At 50.8% G+C, this 22,886-nt stretch overlaps 1 protein-coding gene across 6 annotated transcripts; it reads left to right on the top strand.

Moving 5' to 3' along the window:
* The first annotated feature begins 4,620 nt into the window (after window positions 1-4,620).
* On the top strand, window positions 4,621-21,199 carry CBX7 (chromobox 7). 6 transcript variants are annotated; one of them, XM_068666449.1, is made up of 8 exons: window positions 4,621-4,930; window positions 5,057-5,143; window positions 6,214-6,257; window positions 10,253-10,318; window positions 10,821-10,887; window positions 11,485-11,824; window positions 14,135-14,269; window positions 14,750-21,199. In XM_068666449.1, exons 2-8 carry the CDS (start codon window positions 5,075-5,077, stop codon window positions 14,782-14,784), a joined length of 756 nt encoding a protein of 251 aa, XP_068522550.1. In that variant the 5' UTR covers window positions 4,621-4,930; window positions 5,057-5,074; the 3' UTR covers window positions 14,785-21,199. The 6 variants fall into 6 exon arrangements, with proteins under 6 accessions (XP_068522550.1, XP_068522540.1, XP_068522574.1 ...); XM_068666439.1 differs by having other exon boundaries at window positions 4,623-4,930; window positions 5,037-5,143; XM_068666473.1 differs by lacking the exon at window positions 4,621-4,930 and having other exon boundaries at window positions 4,952-5,143; window positions 11,656-11,824.
* The last annotated feature ends 1,687 nt before the right edge of the window (window positions 21,200-22,886 follow it).

The following is a 22,886-nucleotide window of genomic DNA, read 5'->3' as shown; positions in this document are numbered from 1 at the left end:
ATAAACAGCTGGGGTGAGAAAAAGAGCCTGCAAAGAGCCCCGCAGGAGCCCTCTGGATCTTGCGCTCGCCCGAAATCCCAGGCCTGCAGTGCCACCTAACGAGCAGCCGCTGGGGCGGGGAGAGCGGGCAGCAGAGCCCCAGCGAGCGAGATAGGGAGGTGCCAAGGGGCCTCCCCGGACTGCATCCAGGTTTCTGCCTCTGCTGATGTAAGGAGGCACCGCAAATCAGCGAGCCACCACCCGGGCAGGGAGCAGGCAGAAAATGTGCCTGAGCTCAGTCCTCCTGGAGCTTAGAGCTCAGCCCGGGCACCCAGGCCGGGATGGAAGCCTAACGCACGATTATTTGCTGAAAAAGAAGAAAGTGGGCATGGCGGTTCTGGCTGTGCAGCACCCTGCATGCAGAAAGCCCTCTGAAAAAGAGAAATTTCCAGGGCCGGACGCCCCACAGGCAGTAGGGGACAGAGCACAGGTGGACTGCAGGAACAACGCTGCCACGAGAGGCTCATAGCGAGGGCAGGAATCTTCCAGAGTGAGTAGCTGGAGGAGTTTCTGTAAGTGTGTGGGAGCCAAGGCTTTTCCAAGACATACTTACAGCCATAGTTGGGCAGGCTTGCATTAAAACAGCAAATTTCAAGCGTATCGAAACAACAAAACTAAAATCCATCGAAACCACAAATATATGTGTGTATATAAAACACACACACGCGAACAAAAACAAACCAAACTAAAAAAAAAAGAACCACAAAAGCGCTTCTTTTGCCTTTCCCACCCACACTTCAGTTCTAGGCTTCGGAGTGCTGAAAAAAATCCTACAGCAGCTTCCTGAAAAGGAAGCTATAAAAACGGTGTACTTTGTGTACCAAAGCAGCGTGCTTCGGCCCTGCTGTGACACAGAAATATGCAGCATCTGAAGTGGCCCCAAGAGAAGGAACACCGTTCTCTAGCTAAGTATTTATCTTGGAAAGCGGAGACCGGCCTTGCAGCACCTTCACAAGGACCCGTTTACGTATTTTGGATGAATCTGGCACTGGAGAACATGTACGCACAGCCAGGGATCGGTGTCGGGGCCAGGGCACAGATCTCTTGCCCAGGAAAAGAGCTGTCAGGTTGGGCTATGCCACACGGCACAGCGGGACAGCTTCAGGGGGTGGATGTGTGCCCCCTGACTCCCCAGAGAGACCATAACCTGGCGTTTGGGGTGGTGTCCCCAAAGATGGGATCCCAAAGACAGAAGAGGGATGGGACCTTGATCACTAGCACCGCTGGAGGTGTGCTGTACCTGCCGAGCTATCGTTGAACAGGTAAGAAAAGTAATCTTTCAGCGGCATTTTCAAAGAAAAATGGTAGCTGCTACTGTCGGCAATGATCCTGTTCCAGGAACTAGTTGAGCTCTTTGAGGAAGATTGGGAAGAAAACCTAAAGGACGGTTCCATGTCACTCCCAGCTGTCAGCCAAGGTGCAGGAAAGCTGCCCCATAAGGTGAGGTGACACTAAGGGACAAGTGCCAGCTGTGTGGTGTCCGGAGGCTCAGTCTGGGGTTCAGCGCTTGCCATCCCATTTAGATGGCACTCCTGGTACCTCGGGGCTGCACGCAAGGCATAGCCACAATGAGAGAGAAATGCTGGGTGCCCTGATCTAACGGGGTGAAAGACTGAAGCAGCAAGCTGTGAGGTACGCCTTGCAAGGGGTGGAGAAGCCCCATGCTGGGCAAAGAGGGGCTAAAAGTAGAAATGAAATTAAACTGAACCAAAACAGATAATTTTCTTTCCGGCAGACCCCAACTAGAGCTCTCAGACCAACCTAGGCTTGGGCTGGATAATCTTTCTTCTAACCTCCAGGACTAGCTTCTTTAGCCAGGGCAAAGGGACAAAATTGTTTGTTTTCCTCGTGTTTTGTGTAACCCCTGAAAGCAGAACATCACCTTATGCAAGGGCTGGGGCTAGCTGGCCATCTGCTTTCGGGAAATCTCTGTGCTGGGAAAGGATCAGAGCCAGGCGAGGAACACGCAGCAGAAGTGCAGCTTTAAACACTTCAGTCGCTGGCTGCTGTTGCAAGGCTCTGGGTAAACCAAGGGGCTGCCAACTGGCGGCAGAGGGCAGCTGCATTCTTTCCACAGGCTTTAAAAAACCTACAGCATTAAAGGCACTGATGGGCACAGCCGTAGGGCAGTTTTCCTGGTGCCTTTGGGCTTCACTGCTGGTACTCAGCACGTCCTGCCTGTGCCTTGTGCTGTTTCCACCCCACTGAGCCAGCTCAGCCCTGAGCGGGCTGGTCTCAGAGGCCAGCTTGTCCATTTGCTGCCCTTTGGTTTGGCGATGCGTTACGAGGCTGCGTAGCAAATCTCAATCTGCGCATAACACGGACCTGCGCACACAGAGCAGCACGAGGAGTGCCATCTACTGATAATTACACATACAGCAGCGCACAGCCCTAGGCCAGCTCACCCATCAGGTCGCTGATCCATTGCGAACGGCATCATCACCGGCAGCACGGCTGCTCATGGCTGCCAGCTCCCGTGGCGTTACGGAGTCGTGTCGGCAGCGGCGTGCTCACGGGCTGCCAAATCCTGCTCCTGCTGCAAGGTCGTTTCTTGGAGCTTCAGCAGGCAGCGTTTCTTCAGGGATGTGCCGCGTTGTTTTGAAGCAAGCCCGATCTTTGCTGCAGTCTTCTGGAAAAATAAAAAATAAAAATAAAAAAATCCTTGGCAGGATTAGGCTTTCTAGAATATAAATGCCCACTAATAATTTTTTAGTGTTAATGGAAGTGCCTGTATCTACTGCAGGCTGGGTCGTTTAATCAAACTAGCAGCAATTAAAATGGTAATTTCTCCGCGCTAAATTCTGCTTGCAGTTTTTACTCGAGTAAAACTCTTTGAAGTTAATTGGAATTTTGATTAAAGACTCGTGGATCTGGGTCTCTGAATTTGTACTAAGGAAGGTTCAATATTTGCTTTGGTTTTCTGCACGCTGAGTTCACTGCTATGTATTAGTGTGGTTGTACAATTAGCCATAACAAGAACGACTCCAGTAAAGATTTCTGTAATCTAGTTCTTGATATACTTTTAAAAAGGTCTTTTAACAGAATGCCTTTTAAAGGCTGCCAGATGCGAAAAATTTGATTGCTTAAATTGTTTGTCTTCATTATTTCTAGTCCCTATAAACGGCAGAATAACATTCTCTTAGCGGCAATTCAAAAGCTGGGACAGGGTGGGAGGAAGGGAGATGTTCTTGCTTTTCACTCTTATGGTTCCAGTTTTGGTTGTCAATGCAAAAAGAAACAAACAAACAAACAAACCGAACAAAACCCACTAACCAACCCCCAAAAAACCCTCCACACCCCATCTATTCAAATTACATTATAACCATTATTAAAATAATAACTAACTGTGGAGTAACAGCTTTAAAAAGCTTTTTTGTGTGTGTGTGTGTGCAAATAAGAGCTCTGCAGAAAATTGCCCAGACTGTTGTGAGAGGCTCAGTAACGTTTTCTGAAGAGTAAAACTGAACCACGGTAGCATGTTCTGCCACTCGAGGCACTTGAAGAAACAGAGGAGCATTGCCTTTGTGGCTGCCTGAATTACACAGATAAATTTAAGCAAAGTCGGTATAGCTGCATGTGAGAATAAAAGCTCCTTGAATGGACAAGGAGTGGCGCAGAAACATGCCCAGAAAACAAGGACACAAATTGTAGTCTTGTGGGGGAATGTGCCTGGAACTTGGCTGCAGGCTGCTGTCATCCTGTGGGCAGCATGCATCACCTCCAGGCGAAGGAGAGATATTTCTCAAGATCTCTGAGGTGCCTGAAGCAAATATCGCTTAAACTGAGATTGGGTCAATAGTTGGTGTGAGAAAAAGAAAGGGAAAAGCGGGAAGAAAGAAGGGAATAATCGTACAGAAATGAGACTGATGGTATTGGGGGCTTGGATTCTTCCTGTACAGCTCTGTTTAAAAGAGTATCAAAGCTTGTGATCAAATTGCTTCGTTCTGAGAATCCCTTCAGTATTCATTAAGTTTCTTTAATCTTGAAGAAAAAAAAAAAATAACTTAAGCTTATAAAGCATATTGAATAAGACGTAAATCTCCTTTGCCAACAGGTCCAGCAGGTTATCAATAACGAATTCATTTGCAAGTTTATTTGCTGTGCTGGGGGGATATTTTTTTTCCTTTCATCCCAACGTGGTCAACGTCAGGTTGACAACGTACAGTTTCTCCCATTTTCCAGTTCAGCTCTGCAATAATTTAAGTGTGAGGAAAGGGATTAAAAAGCCTCGCAACTCAGAGAAACATTCTCATCTTTTCTCCCTCGTTTTTCTGAAGCTCTTAGCTTTGAGTTACAGAGTAAAAATTGTGGTTTTTTTCCTCTAAAATGTGGAAACGCAATATGAGGAAGGAAGGACTGACACTTTTTGACATTTTACTTCGCAAGGCAGCACGAAACCTTGAACGCTGAACGGCCGCGCAGCTCCAAAGCCAAACCGCCGCATTTAATGGTTAGCCCAGCGACCACAAGGCTGGGCGGTGAACTTTGAGCAGGCTGTTTTTCGACGGCAAAAGCGAAAAGAAGAAAAACACCTCAGAGCCATCGGCACCTGAAGGGCCGGCCGGCGGAGGGGGACGAGTCGCTGAGGGGAGGCGGGCGCCTGAGGGGGGGACGGGCGCCATTTCCCCTCCCTCAGCCCGCCCTCTTAACGCTTTGCCAGCCGGCGGCTCGCCGCCTCACGGCAGCCGGGGGCCTCCCTCATCCCCTCGGTGCTCCCCGGAGCGAGAAAAACCGGGGGAAGAAAGGGGACGGGGACGTGAAGGGGAGCGGGGCGGCCATGAGGCGATGAAGGGAGGGGGGGGGGGGGGGGGGGCGGTAGCGTCCCCTCAGGCGGTTCCCGCCCAGCGCGAGGCCGCGCCCCCCGCGCGCGCCTGAGGAAAACGTTGCGCAGGTTCTAAAGCGGGGGGGGGGGCGGGGGGGGAGGGGGGCGTGTGAGGGGGTGTGTGAGGGGGGAGAGCCGTTAACGGCCGCTCACCGGGCACCGGCCGTCCCCACAGCCGCCCTCCCGTCCCCACAGCGCTCCGTTCACGCCCTCATGGAGCTGTCGGCCATCGGGGAGCAGGTGTTCGCGGTGGAGAGCATCCGCAAGAAGCGCGTGCGGAAGGTGGGCAGCGCGGCGGGTAGCGGGGAAACCCCCCCCCCCAAAAAAAAACACCCCCCCCCTCACGGGACCGACCCCTTCCCGCAGCCCTCACGGTGCTGACAGGGCTTGGGGGGGGGGGTTTGGGGTCGCTGGTGAGGAGATATGGGCATCCCCGGATAGGTTTTGGGCGGGGGGGGGGCTGCACCCCCCTATAAGGGGTTATAGGGGATGCAGCGCCTTTGCGAAGTTCCCCATAGGGTCGCCTTCCCCCATCAGGGACCCCCCCATAGGTAGATAAGCCCCACGCTGCAGCTCGCTTTGACTCCTGCGCTGTCGTGTCAAGGTTTGTGCACCTGCAGCGCTGGCATCCTCCCGCTAACCTGAAGGCCGCTGCCCTGCTTGGGGAAGTGTTTTAGCAAGTCCCCCCCGTATCCTATTAAAGGCAGCACTGATTGCCCGTGCTCCTCAGGGCCCTTGGATGTGCTGCTGCTGCTGCTTGGCTTTCGGTTTTGTACTTGGAGTGCACAAATAAACGGTTAACTTAAAGTTGGGCTGTGAACTGCTGTTTGTTTGGGTCGAGAGGCTGGGGGGCTGTGATGGATGGAGCAGCGCTCCAGTGAGGCGTGTAGCAACTGGAAGGGAACATGCCGAAGAGATGCTTCATAGGATCGGAAATCTTGTCCTTCTCCTCCCTGCTTAAACAAATTCCTTTGACACCTGCTCTTGGCATGCATCTCCCTCTCACGTTTATGCATGCTGACTTCTTGAAGCGTTCCCTGTAAACGCGGGGATGGTTGCAGTCTGGCTCGCCGGCTGGCTTTTGGGCTTCTGCCTGCTAGCTTCTGCAAAGGTATGATCCCGATCCGATGGTAGTTCAGGCACTCCTAAATAGCCCTGTGTGCCCGTGTCCTGGGGGAAGAGGTGCAGCAAGCACAGCTGAACAAGGAAGTGGCTTTCTCTTGAAAATAAAGTGATGGGAAATGAGCTCTTTGGTTGCGGAGTTTAGTCCTGTTGATTGGTTGCACCTCTTACCATAGCCCATATTTGGTTGCAGAGTTCACCTGTTTTCTTCTTCCTTTTTCCGCCCTCAGGGTAAAGTAGAATACCTGGTGAAGTGGAAAGGATGGCCCCCGAAGTAAGTTGTGTTTTACTTGCCTTTTTTTCTTTAATATTCGGTTATAGCTTTCACTGTATCTCTGCAGCTGAGCATCTCGTTCTTCATGTGTAACCTCGTGCCTCATTCCAACAACTACAAACAAAGAGCCACAAACCAAAACTCTGTACTATTTCCGGACTGGCAGCCGAGGGATACAAACCGTGTGTCAGTCTGTTCGGGTTGGTTTTTGCCACCACTGAAATATTCCATTGAGATGCTTTCTAGATACATGGCTTTTTAAATTCAGCGTGAGTTTAACAAGGAACCCTGATTCTTCTGGATTTGGCACGGGGCTTGCTTTTCTGAGTCAGCACCGAGAGGACCCCGCTTTATTTGTAGAGCTATTTGCAGTCTTTTAAAATAGAAAACAAGGTGACGGTCTTGTCTTGCAGTCCTACTGTATATCCTCTCTGCAAGTCACAAAGGACAAGGGCAATATTTCGGTTTTATTGATGGTAGCCAAATGGAGGCGATCTTTGCCCCTTGAAAATTACCGCCATGCCTTCATTTCCTTGTCTGAAACCTTTTATTGTTTTGAGCGCCTTTTCTGCTTTTGCTTTGGTTGCCATATTGCAAGAAGAAAAAGAATAAATCTCTCTCTTTACAGCATTGCTGCGCACTGTTTACAGATACTTCTCTATCAAAATGCAGCTGCCTCTGAGGAAGCGTGGTTGCTCTGTGCCTACACAATCTGTAAAAAGCTTTGAGATTAAAAAGATTAGGTAACTGGAGAATATTACGACGTCAGCCAGCGCTCTAGCAGAACGGCCTCACGGTCTGTGCAGGGCCCCGTCTGCTTTTCTGTTTTTTCTGTAGCTGTGCACACGCACAGCGTGCGTGGTGACGGCTGCGCTACGCGTGCGGTTGCACTGGATGGTGCTGAGCAGAAGGGAATTCCTGCTAGCTCATCCGTGCAGCTGAGGGGGGCTGCTCGGATGTTGTCCTGACAGATTGTACCCGGTGTTTCAGACGTTGAAATGTGTTTCTGCGTGCCTAATCCTTGGAGGGCACGCACAAATAAGCAGCTTTTTCTCTCTGGTGGTGGGAGTGGGAGGGGGGTGACTTTGTTCTTGACTATGAATTCTGCTGTTGGAGCATAACCTTGTGTGTTTGAGTACCAGCTGCCACGTAGCGTGGCTCAATTGTTGGACCACTTCTCCCTCCTAAGTAGCAAAGCCTTATTTAATCACTGGTAGAGATTGGGAAACATTTCTAGGCTGTGAGGCACCGTCCCATTTGGCTGGAATACCGATGTTTGTCCCGTTCTCCTTTCCACAAACACTTTGAGGTCCTTCTTGGCCAGTGACTTTGCAGGAGAAGGTGGATTGAGGCACGGTATCGTGTTTCTTTCGACAGAGCAGCCCTTATTCGTGCGGCTGCCTTTCCTTGCCCTGCATCTTGGATCAAACTCGGGGGGGAAACAGGAGCTCTGTTCTGGGAGTTGAAAGCTCAGCCTTCTGCCCAGAGAGCAAGGGGGTGCAAAGGCTCCCTTGCTGTGATGCTGTGAGAAGGCCAAACACCTTCCCTCTTCCCGCATGCTCCAGCTTTGAAGAGCACTGATTTATTTATCTTTAACTGTTCACTCAGTGGCTTGAGGTGCTTAACACCAGGATGCTTGGAGCATGCGAGTCACTTTCATCCTGCTAGCAGCCTCTCTTCCCTATTTCTAAGCAGAAATATGCCTGTGACGGCATGCAGCACCACAAGCTGTTTGCATCTTTGCCATCCAATATCTGCTTCCTCATCCCTCGTCGTGTTTTCGTTTCATTCCCCTCCCCAGCCTTGTCGCATTGCTCTGTAATCTCTGCACCGGTTACTCCATGATTCCCATTGCAGGCGTCATGGAGGAGAGAGCAAGGGTAGGACTGCAGTTGGCTGCTCTGCCATTTATTTGATATTTCACAGTTAACAGAGAATCGTTCGAGCCCTGCTCCTCAGATTGCTGGCTCGTACTGCAGGAGTCAGGTAATGGAGGAGTTACAGCCTGATTCTAGCTACAAGCTTGTTTACAACTTGTGTTGGAGTTAAGAGGGGAGGGGGAAGAGGAGGAGTAGAAGGAGGGGGAGGAGGATCATATGATCTATGTTTTCCAGAGTGCCTGCTCTCTGCAGTTCTGCTGCAGCCTGGGCTGTGTGTGCCCGTATATATAGCTCTGTGCGTGTGTGTGCGTGTGTGGCAAACTGAACCGTGTTTTTTTTTTTTTTATGTGCAGTGTTTTGCCACTGCAGTGAAGCCAGGAACTGAGCTGCAGAGAAAAAGGCAACACCCACTGTGGATTATTCATTTTTTCTTTTTTTTTTTTTTTAAAGCAAATCCTCTTTCTTCTCCTGCCCGTGAAAAGTAATCTGATGGCCTCCCCCCTTTCCCCCCCAGTGTTATTATTTTTCCTAAATTTGTACAACGAGTGCCAGAATCCCTGCAGCTGGGAGGAAGCCTTCCTCTGTTCAAACAGCATCTTGGCTTTGACAGCTCACAGTCAGGTTGCTGCAGGAGGCTTGGGCAGGGGAGGGAGGGATCAGATGGTTATGAAGACGTCTGTTCTTAACCCTCTGATGTACAGTGCACGTTGGGATACCTGAATTTCATATTTTTGTTCCTCCCTTTTGTAAAAGAACTGCACCTTCATGGGTAGGACCACTCTCTAGGAGCTCTCCCGTGTTTCAGTGCTTTTCCATTTCATCTGCTCATGGGGTAGAAGAAAAACAGAAAAACATTCCCAAACCACCTCCCCTGCATACATAAATGCATGCACCACCTGCCCTCGTGTGCAGTCTGTGCTTCATCCAGAAATGGAAGCATCCGAAAATGCTTTCCCCCGGTTGAAAGGCACGGATACTCTTGCCACCCACCCACATCTCCTGTCTGGCCCTCCTCACGGGGGCCGGAGGAGCTCTGTCTCCAGGCCTGGGGCCTCACATTCCAGGAAACCAAATGGCCGGCGGCATTTGGGGTTTCAGCCTTGCTTTCTTGCTGTTGAGTTTGCAAAATAGACACATGCCATCCATCTTTTCTGGACAATTTCTTAGAATAAACCCACAGCAAGGCCTGCCTTGTGACCCTTCCACCCTCCAGAAACCTTTTACAAGGGGAATTTTTGGCTGCTTCTCCTGGTATCAAGAGCAGCTGTGCCCCTTGGGGATGGGTTTTGGTGTGGCCTGCTGTGTGGGTTCATAACCTTCTCGAGCATCACAGCTCTCTGGCAATCCCAGGGGGAGACGGGGCAGTGAGTGACGCTGCTCACAAGCTACTTTCAGAGCATCCAGCTTATTTTGAGTAGTTTCAGTAGCCCTAACCACGATGCAGGTGTGTTCCTCCTGCTCTGGTACTGAAACACCGATGGCCTCTGCTAGAGCGAAATAACCTGCAGGGGGAGCCGAGGAAGAGTTGGAAAGGCGCCATCAACTTGCCTCGGGGCCCAAGCCTAAACATGTTTAGCTGAATGGCAACAGTGGAGAAAAATTGAACTCTTCTTAAATAAATACTTTAGGCTCCGGTGATTAGAGGTAATTAATAATGCAGGTGAGAAAGCGTACTTTTAATCTTCGAGCACTCTCAATTAAGAGAGACCTATTTTTCAGAAAGCTGTGTCAGATCTCATCGCATCCCATGGATTTACTGGACTTGTGGGAGTGCTGCAAATGTGACCTGGTTAGGCGTTGTCTTCAAAACAGCTTGTGCCTCTGCAGAGGCTTTGCAAACTGTGGAGGGAGCCCAGGGGAAGAAAGCCTTCCCTGTTCGACAAATTGCTGCCTGATGCTTGGCCCTGCCTGTTTTTGGGAAGAGGAGGTGGTGTCTGGCAGGAAGTTTTTTGGGGGGAATGGCTGGGATTCCTCAGAGCTCTAGCAATGTTGTGGCAGGCCCCGCTGACCCTTGTGAAGACAGTATCCAGGGCCTCAGCATGCTGGGAGCAGCCCTGCAGAGAGAATGTTTCATTAAAACGTTGTTTACTTTATATTCCTTATGTTTTTCTTCAGATACAGCACATGGGAGCCAGAGGATCATATCTTGGACCCTCGCCTGGTAGTGGCTTATGAAGAAAAGTAAGGGCGCATGTTCTTTTCTCTCCCTGGATGCAGGAAAAGGAAATACTGTCTTTATTTTGTAGTGTGCATAAAGTACCCCGCTTCAATCAAAGATGAGATGTGTAGGGATGAGCCCTGCTCCATCTCTGTACCTCAGTTGTGGCTGAGGCAGATAAGGCAGGGCTGGCACTGTTTGGGAAATAAGGCCAAACACAAGCAGCATTGAGCCAAAACACAGTCAGTTTCAAGTTTTAATCAGGCCCAGGGCTGGACCGGAGTGATGTGAGGTGATAAGTTTCCCTAACCCATCCCTGATCAGCAAAGTCAGAGAAAAATCCCCTTGTTGCAAGAATTTCACTCCTACACGAAGAAATTCTGGGGTGCTTTCCAAGCCTGCGCTGCTCCTAATTGGGTTTTGATGGAGCAAGCGAGGGAGCTCTGCTGCAAAAGGTGGAGGTCTTGAGTAGGCTTTGTGCTGTGGTGTCTGGTGCTTGGCTTGATTTGTGTTCCTCCTTCACAGGGAAGAGAGAGACCGCGCTTCAGGGTACAGAAAAAGAGGCCCCAAACCCAAGCGCCTCCTGCTGCAGGTAGCCTCTTGCTCTTCTACCGTATAGTTGTGACTGGTTAGCTGCTGCGCTGCTGCCCTGCCCGCGGGAAAGTGGAAACTGCCCGTTGGTTTTTGCGTGGACAAAATTGGAGGTAGCCAGCTGAATCAGTAGGTAGGCAGGTTCCTTTAACCTGATAGCCGAACAGCGGCTAGCCAGGCAGAGAAGAAGGGGAAAAAAATAAACAAAACAAAGGAAGAAAACCAGCTCTTGCTTTCTGAACTAGGATCTTCTAGATTTTGGACTTGGGTGGTTGCAAATAGTTACCTGGTTTGCATGGTCTTTACCTTCACCCTGGGCCTGGAGCTTCCAACATGTGCAAGGCAGTAGCTGCTTGGAAGTGGAGGTCCAGCACGCTTTGGTGCCCCGCAAAGCAGCCAGTATCAGGCTGCACGTGAGAGAGAGCTCAGATGGCAGGTGAAGAAGTGAGAGAAACAGTGTGGTAGGAGCAGAACGACTTCTCCTAGGTCACCTAGATGCTCAGGGGCTGAACTGAGGATAGATTCCCGGCTCCCAGGTGAGAGCCCTGGCTGTTATCAGATTCCCATTCTGCCCCTTGCTGTGTTGATGTCTTGGCAGCGGCTGTATGGCATGGACTTGAGGAGTGCCCACAAGGGAAAGGAGAAGCTCTGTTTCTCTCTTGCACGGAGGTTTGGAGGAGGAGACAGTAGCCTGCCAGGGGCCAAGACAGGGCAGGCAGAGTTCTCAGAGAAGACTGGGGGAACAGTCCTGCCCTTCTCTCTCCGGAAGCAACGCAAAAACCAGAAGTACCTGCGACTGTCAAGGAAGAAGTTCCCCCGCATGACGAGCCTGGAGAGCCGGAACTGCAGGTGTGAGTTCTTCCTGAACGATGCGGTGGGCCTGGAGGCCAGGCAAAGCCCCGAGGACTGGGAGGCCGTGCAGAACACCAGCAAAGAAGGTAAGGCCAGACGCCCCTTCACTGGGAAGTTCTGGGGCACGAGAAGGATGCTCTACGTGTTTCCCCCTTATTTGCCCCATCCTGGGATTGCGGTTTAGGTCAGGTCCTCAGAGCAGCTCTCGTTGGTTCATATTGTGGCCCTCCTGCCTGCAAATCCCTTCCTGTTTGGATGTACATCTTCGTCTGCTGATTTATCTTAATCTACTGTCCTGTCGTGAACAGTGACAGGGCCCTAGGGAACGGCACGAAGAGGTGACAAGGGAGGGCATTAGGGAAAGGTTCTTCACCGAGGGGCTGGTCAGGTGCTGGAACGGGCTCCCCAGGGCAGTGCTCAGGGCACCGAGCCTGATGGAGTTCCAGAAGTGTTTGGACAACACCCTCAGACACATGGCCTGAGGTTTGGGTGGTCCTGTGTGGAGCCAGGAGTTGGGCTCGGTGATCCTTGTGGGTCCCTTCCAACTGCAACACTCAATGATTGATCTGCTTTAGTGTGCGCCTGTAGTCTTAAGCGGGCAGTGCCCCTCCCAGTGCGAGCAAACAGGCAGAAGTTGCTGGAACTTACTGCAGTCTTCCAGTTTCCCCCCAGCAGAGGTGACACAAAGGTGTGACAGTGACGAGCTCCACCTCTGTCCACGCACCAGCACGGGTTTTGCCTGCTGGCTGGCTTGGGCAAGCAAGGACACCAGCGCTCCTCTCCTAGTGCTGCTCTGAGAGCAAACAGGAATGCCCTTAGGAACCCGCAGCGCATTCCTTCTGCCCCCTCCTTCCCCTTCCTCCCCACGCCCCGCATCCTCTCTGAAGTCTGTTGCTGCAGAGCTATGAGCGAGGGGGGTGAGAGAGATGAAGCGAGGATGGTAACTCCTGCCTGATCCCTCCGAGTAGGCAGCGGGAGTGTAGGCATGGGAGATGTCCAAGCGCATTTGGCATTTTGGGGAGGGAGGGATACCAGCATCTTGTGCAGGAGAGCTGTGGGATGTGCGTGTTGCTCCGAGTTACCAGGGAAACTCTATCCGTGCATTATTAGAGCTTCTGAAGGCGTGAGCCTTCCCGAGGAGTGGAAAACAAGGGCTTGTGCTGCTCGTAGTAGCTGAGGGAATCCTGCTACTCCTTGCTAGGAGCAGTTGTGAGATGAGGAAGGATTTTGGGAGAGGGCTGTGTTCTGGGAATCAGCACCATCCCCTCTTCTTTCTGAGAGGGACTCAAACGGCGACTGAAATCCAGAGAGGCAGCAATGGGGCAGGCACAGAGGAACTCGGAGTCACGTCCTGGCAGCGGCCAAACGTTGGGGGCTCCTCTCCCCCAGAAGTGCTGGTCTTTAAAGCACATGGGGATCTGAAGGGTGGACAGCACTAGAGATATGTGAAACAGTTCTCCACCAACACATGGCATGTGTGGAATTCCACCTAGCGCCAGGGTGGATTGAACTCTTCCTGAGGTGAAAGTAGACACCCCAAATATTTGAGACAGAAGCCAGGAAATACCCTCCTGGGGATATTTTTCCCATGTTCTTTGCCTAGGCTGGGACAGCAGAGTATAGTACAGGTAGGGTGGCAGAGAGAGGGTATGTTTTCCATACTCTCTATGTTTTTGTGTTTATCTTTAGGGCCTAAAAATGAGGTTTTGAGTGGGAGGGGGACAGTTCATTATTCTTACAGTGTGAAAGTGCAGGAAAGTTTGGGTTTCTTGTAAGGAGCTATCGGGGAGCAAAGGACGGTTGTGCGAAAGGGAGAGCAGCTTCTCTGTGAAGCAATATTGATTGGTTTCGGAGAGAATTGCACCCAGGCTGCATTAAGGGTGCAGTACAAGGAAGCCCTCGGTTTTACATCCCTTTGACTCCCATGGGAGGGTCGGAAGAGTGGAGCATGTCTAGGAGCTTGTGATTTCTGACTTTTCGGCAGGGCAGGGCATTTGCAGGCAGGTGAGCTCACATCTGGGTGGCTTTTACTGCCAGGAGCAACTGAGGAGCTGTTACCCACAAGATGGCAGGGGATTGGGGCTGCTGGGATGCGCTGGGTGGTGGTAACGGGTCTTGGTGCCTTGTGTCTTTTCTGATTTGATGCTGGTGTGTGTCTCGACACCCCTGCTGCCGTTTGCTTTCCCCATTATAACCCGCAGCGATCTCCTGCTTTCCCATAGCTTCTGAGGGGAGGGCTTGCCCATGCCCTTTCTTGCCTTGTGTGTGCAGACTCAGTGCAGGCTGCTTTCACCACCATTTGTCAGGAAGGAGGCCCCTTTTCCATCCTTCCCTTTCCTTCACCCCGCCCTCTCTCCCTCTCGCTAACGTGCTCTTATCCGCCTCTCCTTTTGCAGCAGATGTGGATGGCAGTCTCCCGTGGATCCCCACTGTGCCCCCCAGCGAAGTGACAGTGACAGACATCACGGCCAACTCCATCACCGTCACTTTCAGAGAAGCACAAGTGGCCGAGGGCTTCTTCCGAGACCGGAGTGCGCAGTTCTGAATCTCTGTTTTCACTGCTCCCCAAATCCAGTGCTTTTAGGGTGGGGCTAGGGAGGGGTTACTTTATCCCTTAAGGAAAAAAAATCCAAAATGTCTCCTTAAAATGTTTACAGAGACCTTTTCTTTTTCCTCCTTTTTCCCCTTTCAGATACGCAAAAAAAAAGGGGGGGGGGGGTTGGTGTTGCAGCATAGGGGGTGTGTGTTTGTCATCGCTTTGTCCATCCGAAAAGCTGACAGCCCTTTCCCTGGCAAAGACTCCCCTCCTAGATGTGAAAGCAGCGAGCTGAACAATTCCCCTTTTATCCTGCTAAGTGGCGGCAGCTGCGTTTGTGGGGAGAGGGCATGTGGAGGTGGAAAGAGAGCTGGATCTCCAGCCTGCCGCCTTGTTCTGCAATTGATATCCCCTGGATAAAGATATTTCTCTGTGCAGTGCTCTTCCCACCTTCCTCCTCCCTCTCTTCATCCAGCAGCGAGAGGCGATGGATCCTACCTGTGTAGATAACTCCAGCCTGTTCAGACTTTCTCTCCAGTGCTGTTTTCCCTGTGGCCTGCTGTCAGGACTTCAGAACTGTGTTTGCCTGCCTGTGGTAAGTAAGTCTGTGCAGCACAGGTCCATCCAGACGGCAGAGGTTTCTCCGTTTGTTTGTTGGTCGTGCAGGAAAGCCTGAAATGCATCCCTGAAATCTAGATTGGCTCCCTAAATTCGATTTGCCCTCATTAAAGCTCAGAAACCCAGCACAGGCAAGACATACCGCTCTGTCTACGCTAAACAAGATTTCCAGGCTCGTCTGTGCTGTGTGAGAAATGCGTTACGGAAAGTGGGGTGTTCTTATCCTTTGCCAAATTCTGTATTAATGACAAATGCTGCCCTGAGTCCGTGGTAGTAGTTGTTTGAAAACTGACTCCTGCTCCCTGAGAGGAGGGGCTACCAGGACAACTGAAGCATTGCCTGGCACTGCAAAGATATTCAAGATCTTGGCACAGGCCCAGGACACAGGAATTGGACAGAATTGAGCTAGAAACGGACCTTGATTAGCAGCAAATTCTGTTCTTGGATGCCATTGGGAGATCCAAGGTAAACAACATGTGGGGAAGGCATGCATTGGAGTTGAAGAGGGGGAAAAAAATCTTAATTCTTAGCAATGAGAATTCTTGGGTTGTGCTGTCGGAGTAATAATCTGCCGTGACTCCAGCCTCCTCACAGTATCTGTGATCCTGTACTACTTTACTGATGGGAACTTCCCCTTGGAAGGCTGAAAACTCTTTGCCAAGGAAAGTGGTCTGCATTTCAATAGACCCCGCCTGATCTTGCACTTCAAAATGCCTTGTGCTGGACTGCCCGTGACACTTTGAGGTTTTGGAAGAATTGCTGTCTGTTGAGTTGGTAGTTTGAACGTCTGTTCTCGCACGTGCATATTCTCTTCCATTTCGAAAAATCAAGTTTTATTTAACTAACTTAACAGTTTATAGACCTTTTCCTATGGAAAGCAAGAAAAGTAACCTAGAGTCTGAGGTGGGAACTGCCAGAGAGAGTGCTGCAGAGTAATATCGGCTGTCACGATTACTGTCCTTCAATCTTTTTTTTTCCCCTTTCCCCACTCCACACAATGCTGTATTTATAGGAAGCTCTGCTATGAGCTCTGAGGTGAAGACACCTGTGGAACTCCGCAGCATGCAGTAGTTGCTTTGCAAGGCTTTGGCTGCTAGCCTGCAGAATTTGGGAGCTCTGGGACTTCTGGTCATCCAAACACCTGGTTTTTGCAAAGTGCTTGGGCTGCCCCAAAAGCTTGTATTAAAAGCAGGCTTTATGGCAGGTAGGATGTGACAGGGCAGCGTAGAGTTAGGATTTCCCCTTCCATCTCAAAGCTGTTCGAACAGGCCTGTCTCTTACTGTGTCACAGCAGTTTCAGGACTGCTGGGAAGATGCTGAATTTCCGGACTAATCTCTTGTCTCCCAAAGAAGTGACACGAAAGTTGAATTACGGAGAAATCAGAGAGGGCGAGAAGTGGAAGGGGGGCAGAGTTACGTGGTGGGAGGAAGAGCGAGTGGGCAAGAAGCTTAGAATAGCTAGCAAGGGCAGAACGGATGAGGTAAGCACGCAGGCCCAGGATGTTTGTTGAAAGTGGGTGTCTGGAGCAAGGCTTCCGAGTCTGGAGTTGCATCATATAAACAGGATCGCTCTCCCGCAGCGCGTGGGGTCGCGCAGTCTCTCTCTCTGTCACCCCCTACACACGCACACACGTCTTCCCGACACCTGCCAAACGTGCTGAATACCTACCTGCATCTCTTTCTGCTGTGACCTGTGGTCTTTCTCCATGGCTGAGTCCACTCACCAGGGTTGCAGCAGGTCAGGCGGTTGCAGAAGCGTAATGTTTAGCTCGTTTTTGGAAAGTCGTGAACCCCAGCTCATCCTGTTACATTTTCCTGGCATTTGTTGGATCTGTTTTCTTTAATGCAGCTACTGCCACCTTTCTCCTGTCTTCATCGCAGTGTACAAATGCACCAAAAAGCTTCCTATTTACCAAGGTAAACAGGTTTTGGCTGTTTTTTGCTGACATTGGAAGCAGCACCAATCCTGTGGCAGGAAAGAGCTTGTCCTAGTAAACTGGATTTCCGTCTTCTGCTTTTTTTTTTTTCCACTCACCAGCTGAGACTTCTCATTGTTTTGTTTTGGCATTTCTCTTTAAACATCTTTTCTTCCTCTTGCAGTGGAGTTTTCAAAAACCTGTGGTGGTTTTTTTTTCCCCAAAGATGATACACCCACAGCTTCATCTCTTAATCATTTTTTTTGGATCGGGCCAGCTTGTGTTCTTCTGGTGACTAATCACCTTGCTACATGAAGCGTCAAGCGAGATACCTGGCTACCCTGCTGCCTTCTCTACGGGTCACTTAGGAGTTAACTCGTGGCAGGTTAAGATCCAACAAGCTGCATGTGCGTGGGTTTGGTGTGTGTGTGTGAGGAGGAGTTTGTGGCAGGAAACTAAGCAGTTGCTGTGGGGTGGGTTTTTTTTCTTGGCTTTTTTTTTTTTTTTTTTTGACATTCATGAATTCTTGCTTATCTTAAAGACCTTTTGAGAAGGTTTTTCTCTGCTTAAGATGTGGCTCTCTTCCATGCTGTCTGGTGACATGTCATTGTAGACTTCCTTGGTGGAGCTGGTCTTCAGGGACTTCAAAATTAGCTTTACTCCACTTCTGCAGGTGTAGAAATGCATGGGGATTCTTTACTGTTGGTGGCAGGAGAGGCTCTCTGGGTTTACTTGTCTCTTTTCCCCAGTCCCGTCCATTTGTGAGTTCAGCCAAAACTGAAAATTGAATTGGGACCTCTCGAGCTAACATATCAGGGAAATCAGATGCTGTGCTCAGAATTTCGTTAAGCATTCCGTTTGATTAGGAGAGCCAGAATAGCATCCAGCTGAAGCAGAGTTTAATAATTCTATTTGAAGCACAAGCTGAGAATAGAAATGGGCTAACTCTCCCATACCTCATTTGGCTCCATGGCTATAAACAAGGAAAACAAACTTCAGCCAGTGAAAATTACTGAGATGTGCTCGAGGAACCAAACTTCTCCAAGATCTGTTCCATGTAGGAATTTACCAGCCGTGTTTAGGAGACAAGTTTTTCATAAATCTTCTCACAATAGAGTCATTGTGTATGATATGACAGGACCGAGGGGCTTCTTGAGACTGGAAAACCTTCATTGTTAACACTAGTTGAAAAACATAATAATTGGAAAGGACTGCCTGTGTGCCTGGCAGGTTATAAACTAGATGTTACTGCTTGGATATGTAAGTGATGCCTTGGAACAGCGAGTTGCAGCACGTAAATAGTGGCATTAAGTAGCCTCGTAGCTCCTGCACGCTCCTTATTGTCCTGCCTTTGCTTGGGGGCCCTCTTGCTTGTGAAGTCAGACCAAGGTGTTTGTTTTATTTTCTTCTTTTTCAAGCACAGCCAGGATACCGTTGTGAGGACACCCAGGTGCCATTCTGTTTTCCAAAGAAAGCCTAAATTTGTTAGTGGCTTGACCCTTGCTTGTGTCAGAGGCTCCGAAACAGAAAGAAGCTTGTTGAGAAATGAATGGCTTTTTTTATTTTGGTTGTTGTTAGCGTTGTGAAACTGTCCAGAATTGTTCTCCTGGTGTTTCTTTTTGACTGAATGTGTAAAAATGTTTGTTCACCTCGCAGGGGGCCAGCGGCACCAGTACTGCTTCCTGCTGTACGCCAGCTAGTGTGCTTTGATGGTTTTACTGGAATAGAGACGGGAGGCCTTGCACAGGACAAAAAATAGGCAGGGTAGCTCATGCAGGACCCTCAGTGGTAGCCACAACAGAGGCTGGGGTGCGGAAGACAGCAGCGAGTGCTGTTAGCCACATCCATGTATTTGAGCAAAGCTCGATCTGCCATTGCCTCTCCACCCTTTCCTCTCCTCTCAGGCTTTAAGTTTGTGTTTTCTGAAGTAGGGAAAACGTTTTTTTGGGGAGAAACCTCCTTTTCTACCCCTCTTCTGCTCCTCCCTTGCTTCCCTGCAGCCTGGGAAGAAGAGGGCTGTTGGGCTCCGTAGGAAAATAGCGGGGGCAGCTGCATGTCTGGGGGAAGGGAAGGAAGGAGGTGCCTCAGAGTTGCTCTTGCTCGGCTGCTGAGGGCAGGCCTCGGGGTGAGCAATTAGCGGTGTGCTGCACGAGCAGAGAACTTGCAGTGAAACTCAAGGCCCATCTAGGGCCTCAGAGGCCAAAACCCCCTGATTAAAAGCAAATGCTGAGGTGATAAACCTGATTTTATTTATTTATTTTTGGTAATTGATCATGTTGGTGTTAACTGCCATGCATTGAAGCCCAGTTCAGTTACGAGCAGCTAAATTAAAGCAGCCTGTTCCCTACAGGCTCCACGTGCTGCTCGCTTGGCTGCGGGTTTGCCTCAGTCCCTACAAAGAGGAGGAAAATCCCATGATGGGGATGGGGAAGAGACAACTGGGGGATAGAATCAGGCCATGTTCAGCTGCCTCTTCTGCTCCAGCACCTGTGATCCCTTGCATCAGCGGATGGATGATGGTGTTGAGCCACCAGATTCCACCCAAATAGCTTCTTAGGATAGAAACACCTCTGAAACTGCCAGAGGGAAAGAAGCAATCACTTCAGGTTCAATTCAGACCCTTCAAATCCTTTCCTGTAACAAGTACTTCCTGAAGGGATGACCTTTTCTTTCTCCTCCAGCCCTCTTCCCTTGCACCCTTGCTTTCAGTGCCGTGGCTTATCGGGGATGATCCCCAGGTAGGCGGGGGGAACGCAGCTCAGTGGGAGTTGGTGATGGCTCTTCGGGGAGAGACGGATCGCTACCGAGACGGCGTGGGTAGGTTCTTCTCTGCTGAGATTGTTGCTGTCTGCCGTGGGCCACCCTGCAAAGACTGCAGGGGTTCTCGTCTGAAACGTGCTGTGGGTGCTGGCTGAGAGTGCCAGTCAGGTGTTGGAGAGAGCTCACGAGGCTGTTGAGAACCTCCAGCAGCTCATCTCGCTACTGGGGTAGCCGAGTTTTGACTAGGAGGGGGATTTGGGAGGAGGAGGAGGAGGAGGAGGAGAGCCTTTTTTGTATTATTACTTTATTTTTAACCAGAAAATGTAGTGTCAGCACAAAGGAGCTCTTTGCAAATCTGTCAAAATGTTAAGCAGCTTTTTTTTAAATTTTTTTTATTTTTGCTTTTAAGTCTGAAGTATGTTTTGAAGCACTTTGGAAATGCAAAGCACTAGGAGTGCAAAGCACTCCTTATCGTCTGCCTAAAAGTGGCGTTTGAAAAAGCAAAAGATGTATCTGTTTCAGGATGCTCGCTGTTCCTTAGCGTTTTTTTCCAGAGCTGCCACCCAACCCTTCGCTTCCCTCCCATGGCTGAGGGAGAAGAGTTTGCTCCAGCCATGCTGAGCGAAGGAGGGCTCCCCGAGGGGGGAGAGGAGACGTGCAGGGTCCCCGACTCACCTTCAGGGTGCCTGTTGGCTTCTTCCCTGCCGCCTCCTTTCCCTGAGGATCGGGGAGAAAAAAATGCAGTTCAGTTTCAGCGGGCCTAGTCTAGAACTACGGCCGCTTCTTCCAGCTCTGGGGACATCCGCGTGAAGTTTTCTGTCTGAAGAATTGCACCTTATTAGCCTGGTTGGGGACTGGGGAGGTTCCCGCCCTTGATGCGGGGAGAGGAAGGTGAGGGTGAGCCAGAAGCTGTCTTCAGATTATTCCGGAGGCTCTTTCCTCACCTTATCTCCAACAAAACGGCGACAAAATGACTAAAATGATTCAAACAAAGCTTTCATTCTGCATATCTCAAGAACCTTTCGAGCAGGCTGAGAGACTGTTCCCTTGCCTAGTCAGCTCTACGCTTGGAGGACCCCCAGCTCTCCCAGGGGGGCTCCAGCTCCAACCTTTCCCCTCGGCTTCTCTCCACCATTTGGACTCTTCTGCGCCCTGACTCATCTCACTCGGTATGCTTCCCTGCTGCTGGGGGGGTCAGGCAGGAAGGAGGGAGGCTCCCCGTTTTTTCTTCGTGTCTCTTCGGTTGTTGCCGTCGTTCCTGTCAGCACGCTAGAGTATCTGAGTCTTTGCACACAGAAAAGCTTCCTTTTGCACAGAACGAGCTTCTAGCTTTTGTACAGACTAATTGAATGTATTTGGGGGGGGCCGGGAGGGGGGAGAAGTAGGGAGTAAAACCGATTCCAGACAAACCCATCGGAGTATAATGCCTTTTCTGAGCGCGTACGTGCTGTAAACGGAGGTTGCGAGGGCGAAGGGAGGGCAGGCTCACGTATAATTTGACACAAAAGTGTGGTTTTATTTTTGTACTGATACGGATAAGAGACTGTACAGCATCTATTTATTTAGATGATTTATGTGGTAAATGTTGCAAACAAAATTATTAAAATATTAAATATGAGAACTGACATTTACTTAATGGCCTGTTTGTGTGGTCATTTACCTCCCCTTCCTTTAATTCTCCAGCTGAATGATTTCCCCCCCCGTCCCTCCTGTTGGTATAAGCACGCAGTGCGGTTGGAAAAAAGAACGGAAAAATGCGTGTGCGTGCGTGAGAACGATCAGTAAAGAGAGGGCTGATGAAGAATGGAGCCTGCAGAAGGCTGTTCCCGGCATTACTCATGCCTTCGATTCGAGGAGGTTAGGTTTGTATTAATTTTTAACCACTGGGGGAGTTCGAGCTGTACAGAGGTGACCCGGGACAGCTGGCCTTCGGTGGCTCAGGACTGGAAAAGCAAAACGCCAGTCGCAGGGTGTGGGGAGCGGAGAGGGCAGGGGGGTTCCTGAGTCGGTCGCAGCTCAGGCCTTAGCAGAGCGTGGTCGGCAGGGCTGGATGTGCCCGATGGCACTGGAGCAGGCCCCCAGCCAGCCACTAATCCTCTGGCAGCAGCTCGCCAGTCAGGTGGAGGAGTAAGAAGCTGCTGCAGTGCAGCGGGATGGGAAAACCCGCTCCAGAGCCCGTGCCGTCCTTCCCCTGCCAACGCTGCAGAGGCTGGCTGGCGCTCGCAGCTCGGCGGCTTGGCCTTTCCCACGCGTGTGGTGGTTGGATTAAAGGTTAATCGGGATGCTGTGTGCGTGTGTTTTAATAATCTGTTGTCGTGCCACCCCTCCGATCCGTGCGGTGCTGGAGAAAACAGAAGTGCTGGAGCGACAGCGGTGACTGATCACCTCTCGGAGCCCTTTGGGTGGAGATGCCAACCCTGCAGGCCAGCAGCCTGCAAAATCACGGGCCTGGGGGCTCGGAGCAGGTGATATCGGTATTATTTTATTTTATATCGATAAAATAAAAACGTTCTCACACCTCCTGTGCTTAAATGCTGTGTGCCAGGGGTTGTAGGCCTGGTTGTACCCACACATCTTGTTGCTTCCCAACAATTTTCTTGTGGGGACGAGCAGCTGCTCTGGGACCGCCGTCTCCTCTGTCTGAGAGTTTTCCTGGAAACAGGAACGAAATAAGGGAAATACCCAGGGATGTGGCTCCTCAGCTGCTGGTTCTGCTCGGAGAGGCCAAAAAGGAAAGAGCCAGGGCCGGGGCGAGACCTTTACAAGGTCTGGGGCCACGCAGCGGGCCTGGGCTCCCTCCTGTCACAGGGGGCGAGGAGCAGGCCCTGGGGAGCCCCCCATTTACTGGGGGCAGCTGGATGGGGAGCCTGAAGCGCTCGTTTGTATGGACAGCATTAATCAACGCAATTAAAAACACCAAAAAACACCAAAACACGATGGGTGCTGGCCACTCGCTCTTTTCCAGGCGCCTCACGGTGCAGGATGAGGGCTGAGCACAAGCACGGGGCCGTGGGGGCCCCCAGCCTGGCTGCCATTTTGTGTCATTTTGGGTTTGGCTGGGGTTCGCTGTTTATCTGGGGGCATTTGTTGGGTTTTTGGGGTTCACTGGGGTTTGTTGGGCATTACTGGGGTTTAGTTCCCCCCTCCTGCCCCGTTACCACCTGCAAGATGGTAACTGGGGGTGCTTTTACGGAGCACTCGAGGCGGGGAATCCCCCCCAGCACCCACCCACTTGATTTTTCATGATCATTACTAAGATTTTGGGGCCTGTTTCCCTCACGGCGGCGCCTGACGAGACAGAGACGATGACGCGAAAAG

This window comes from Anas acuta, chromosome 1, assembly GCF_963932015.1.
Source record: "Anas acuta chromosome 1, bAnaAcu1.1, whole genome shotgun sequence".
Taxonomy (NCBI): Eukaryota; Metazoa; Chordata; class Aves; order Anseriformes; family Anatidae; genus Anas; species Anas acuta.
This window is presented reverse-complemented; position numbering and strand designations above follow the sequence as displayed.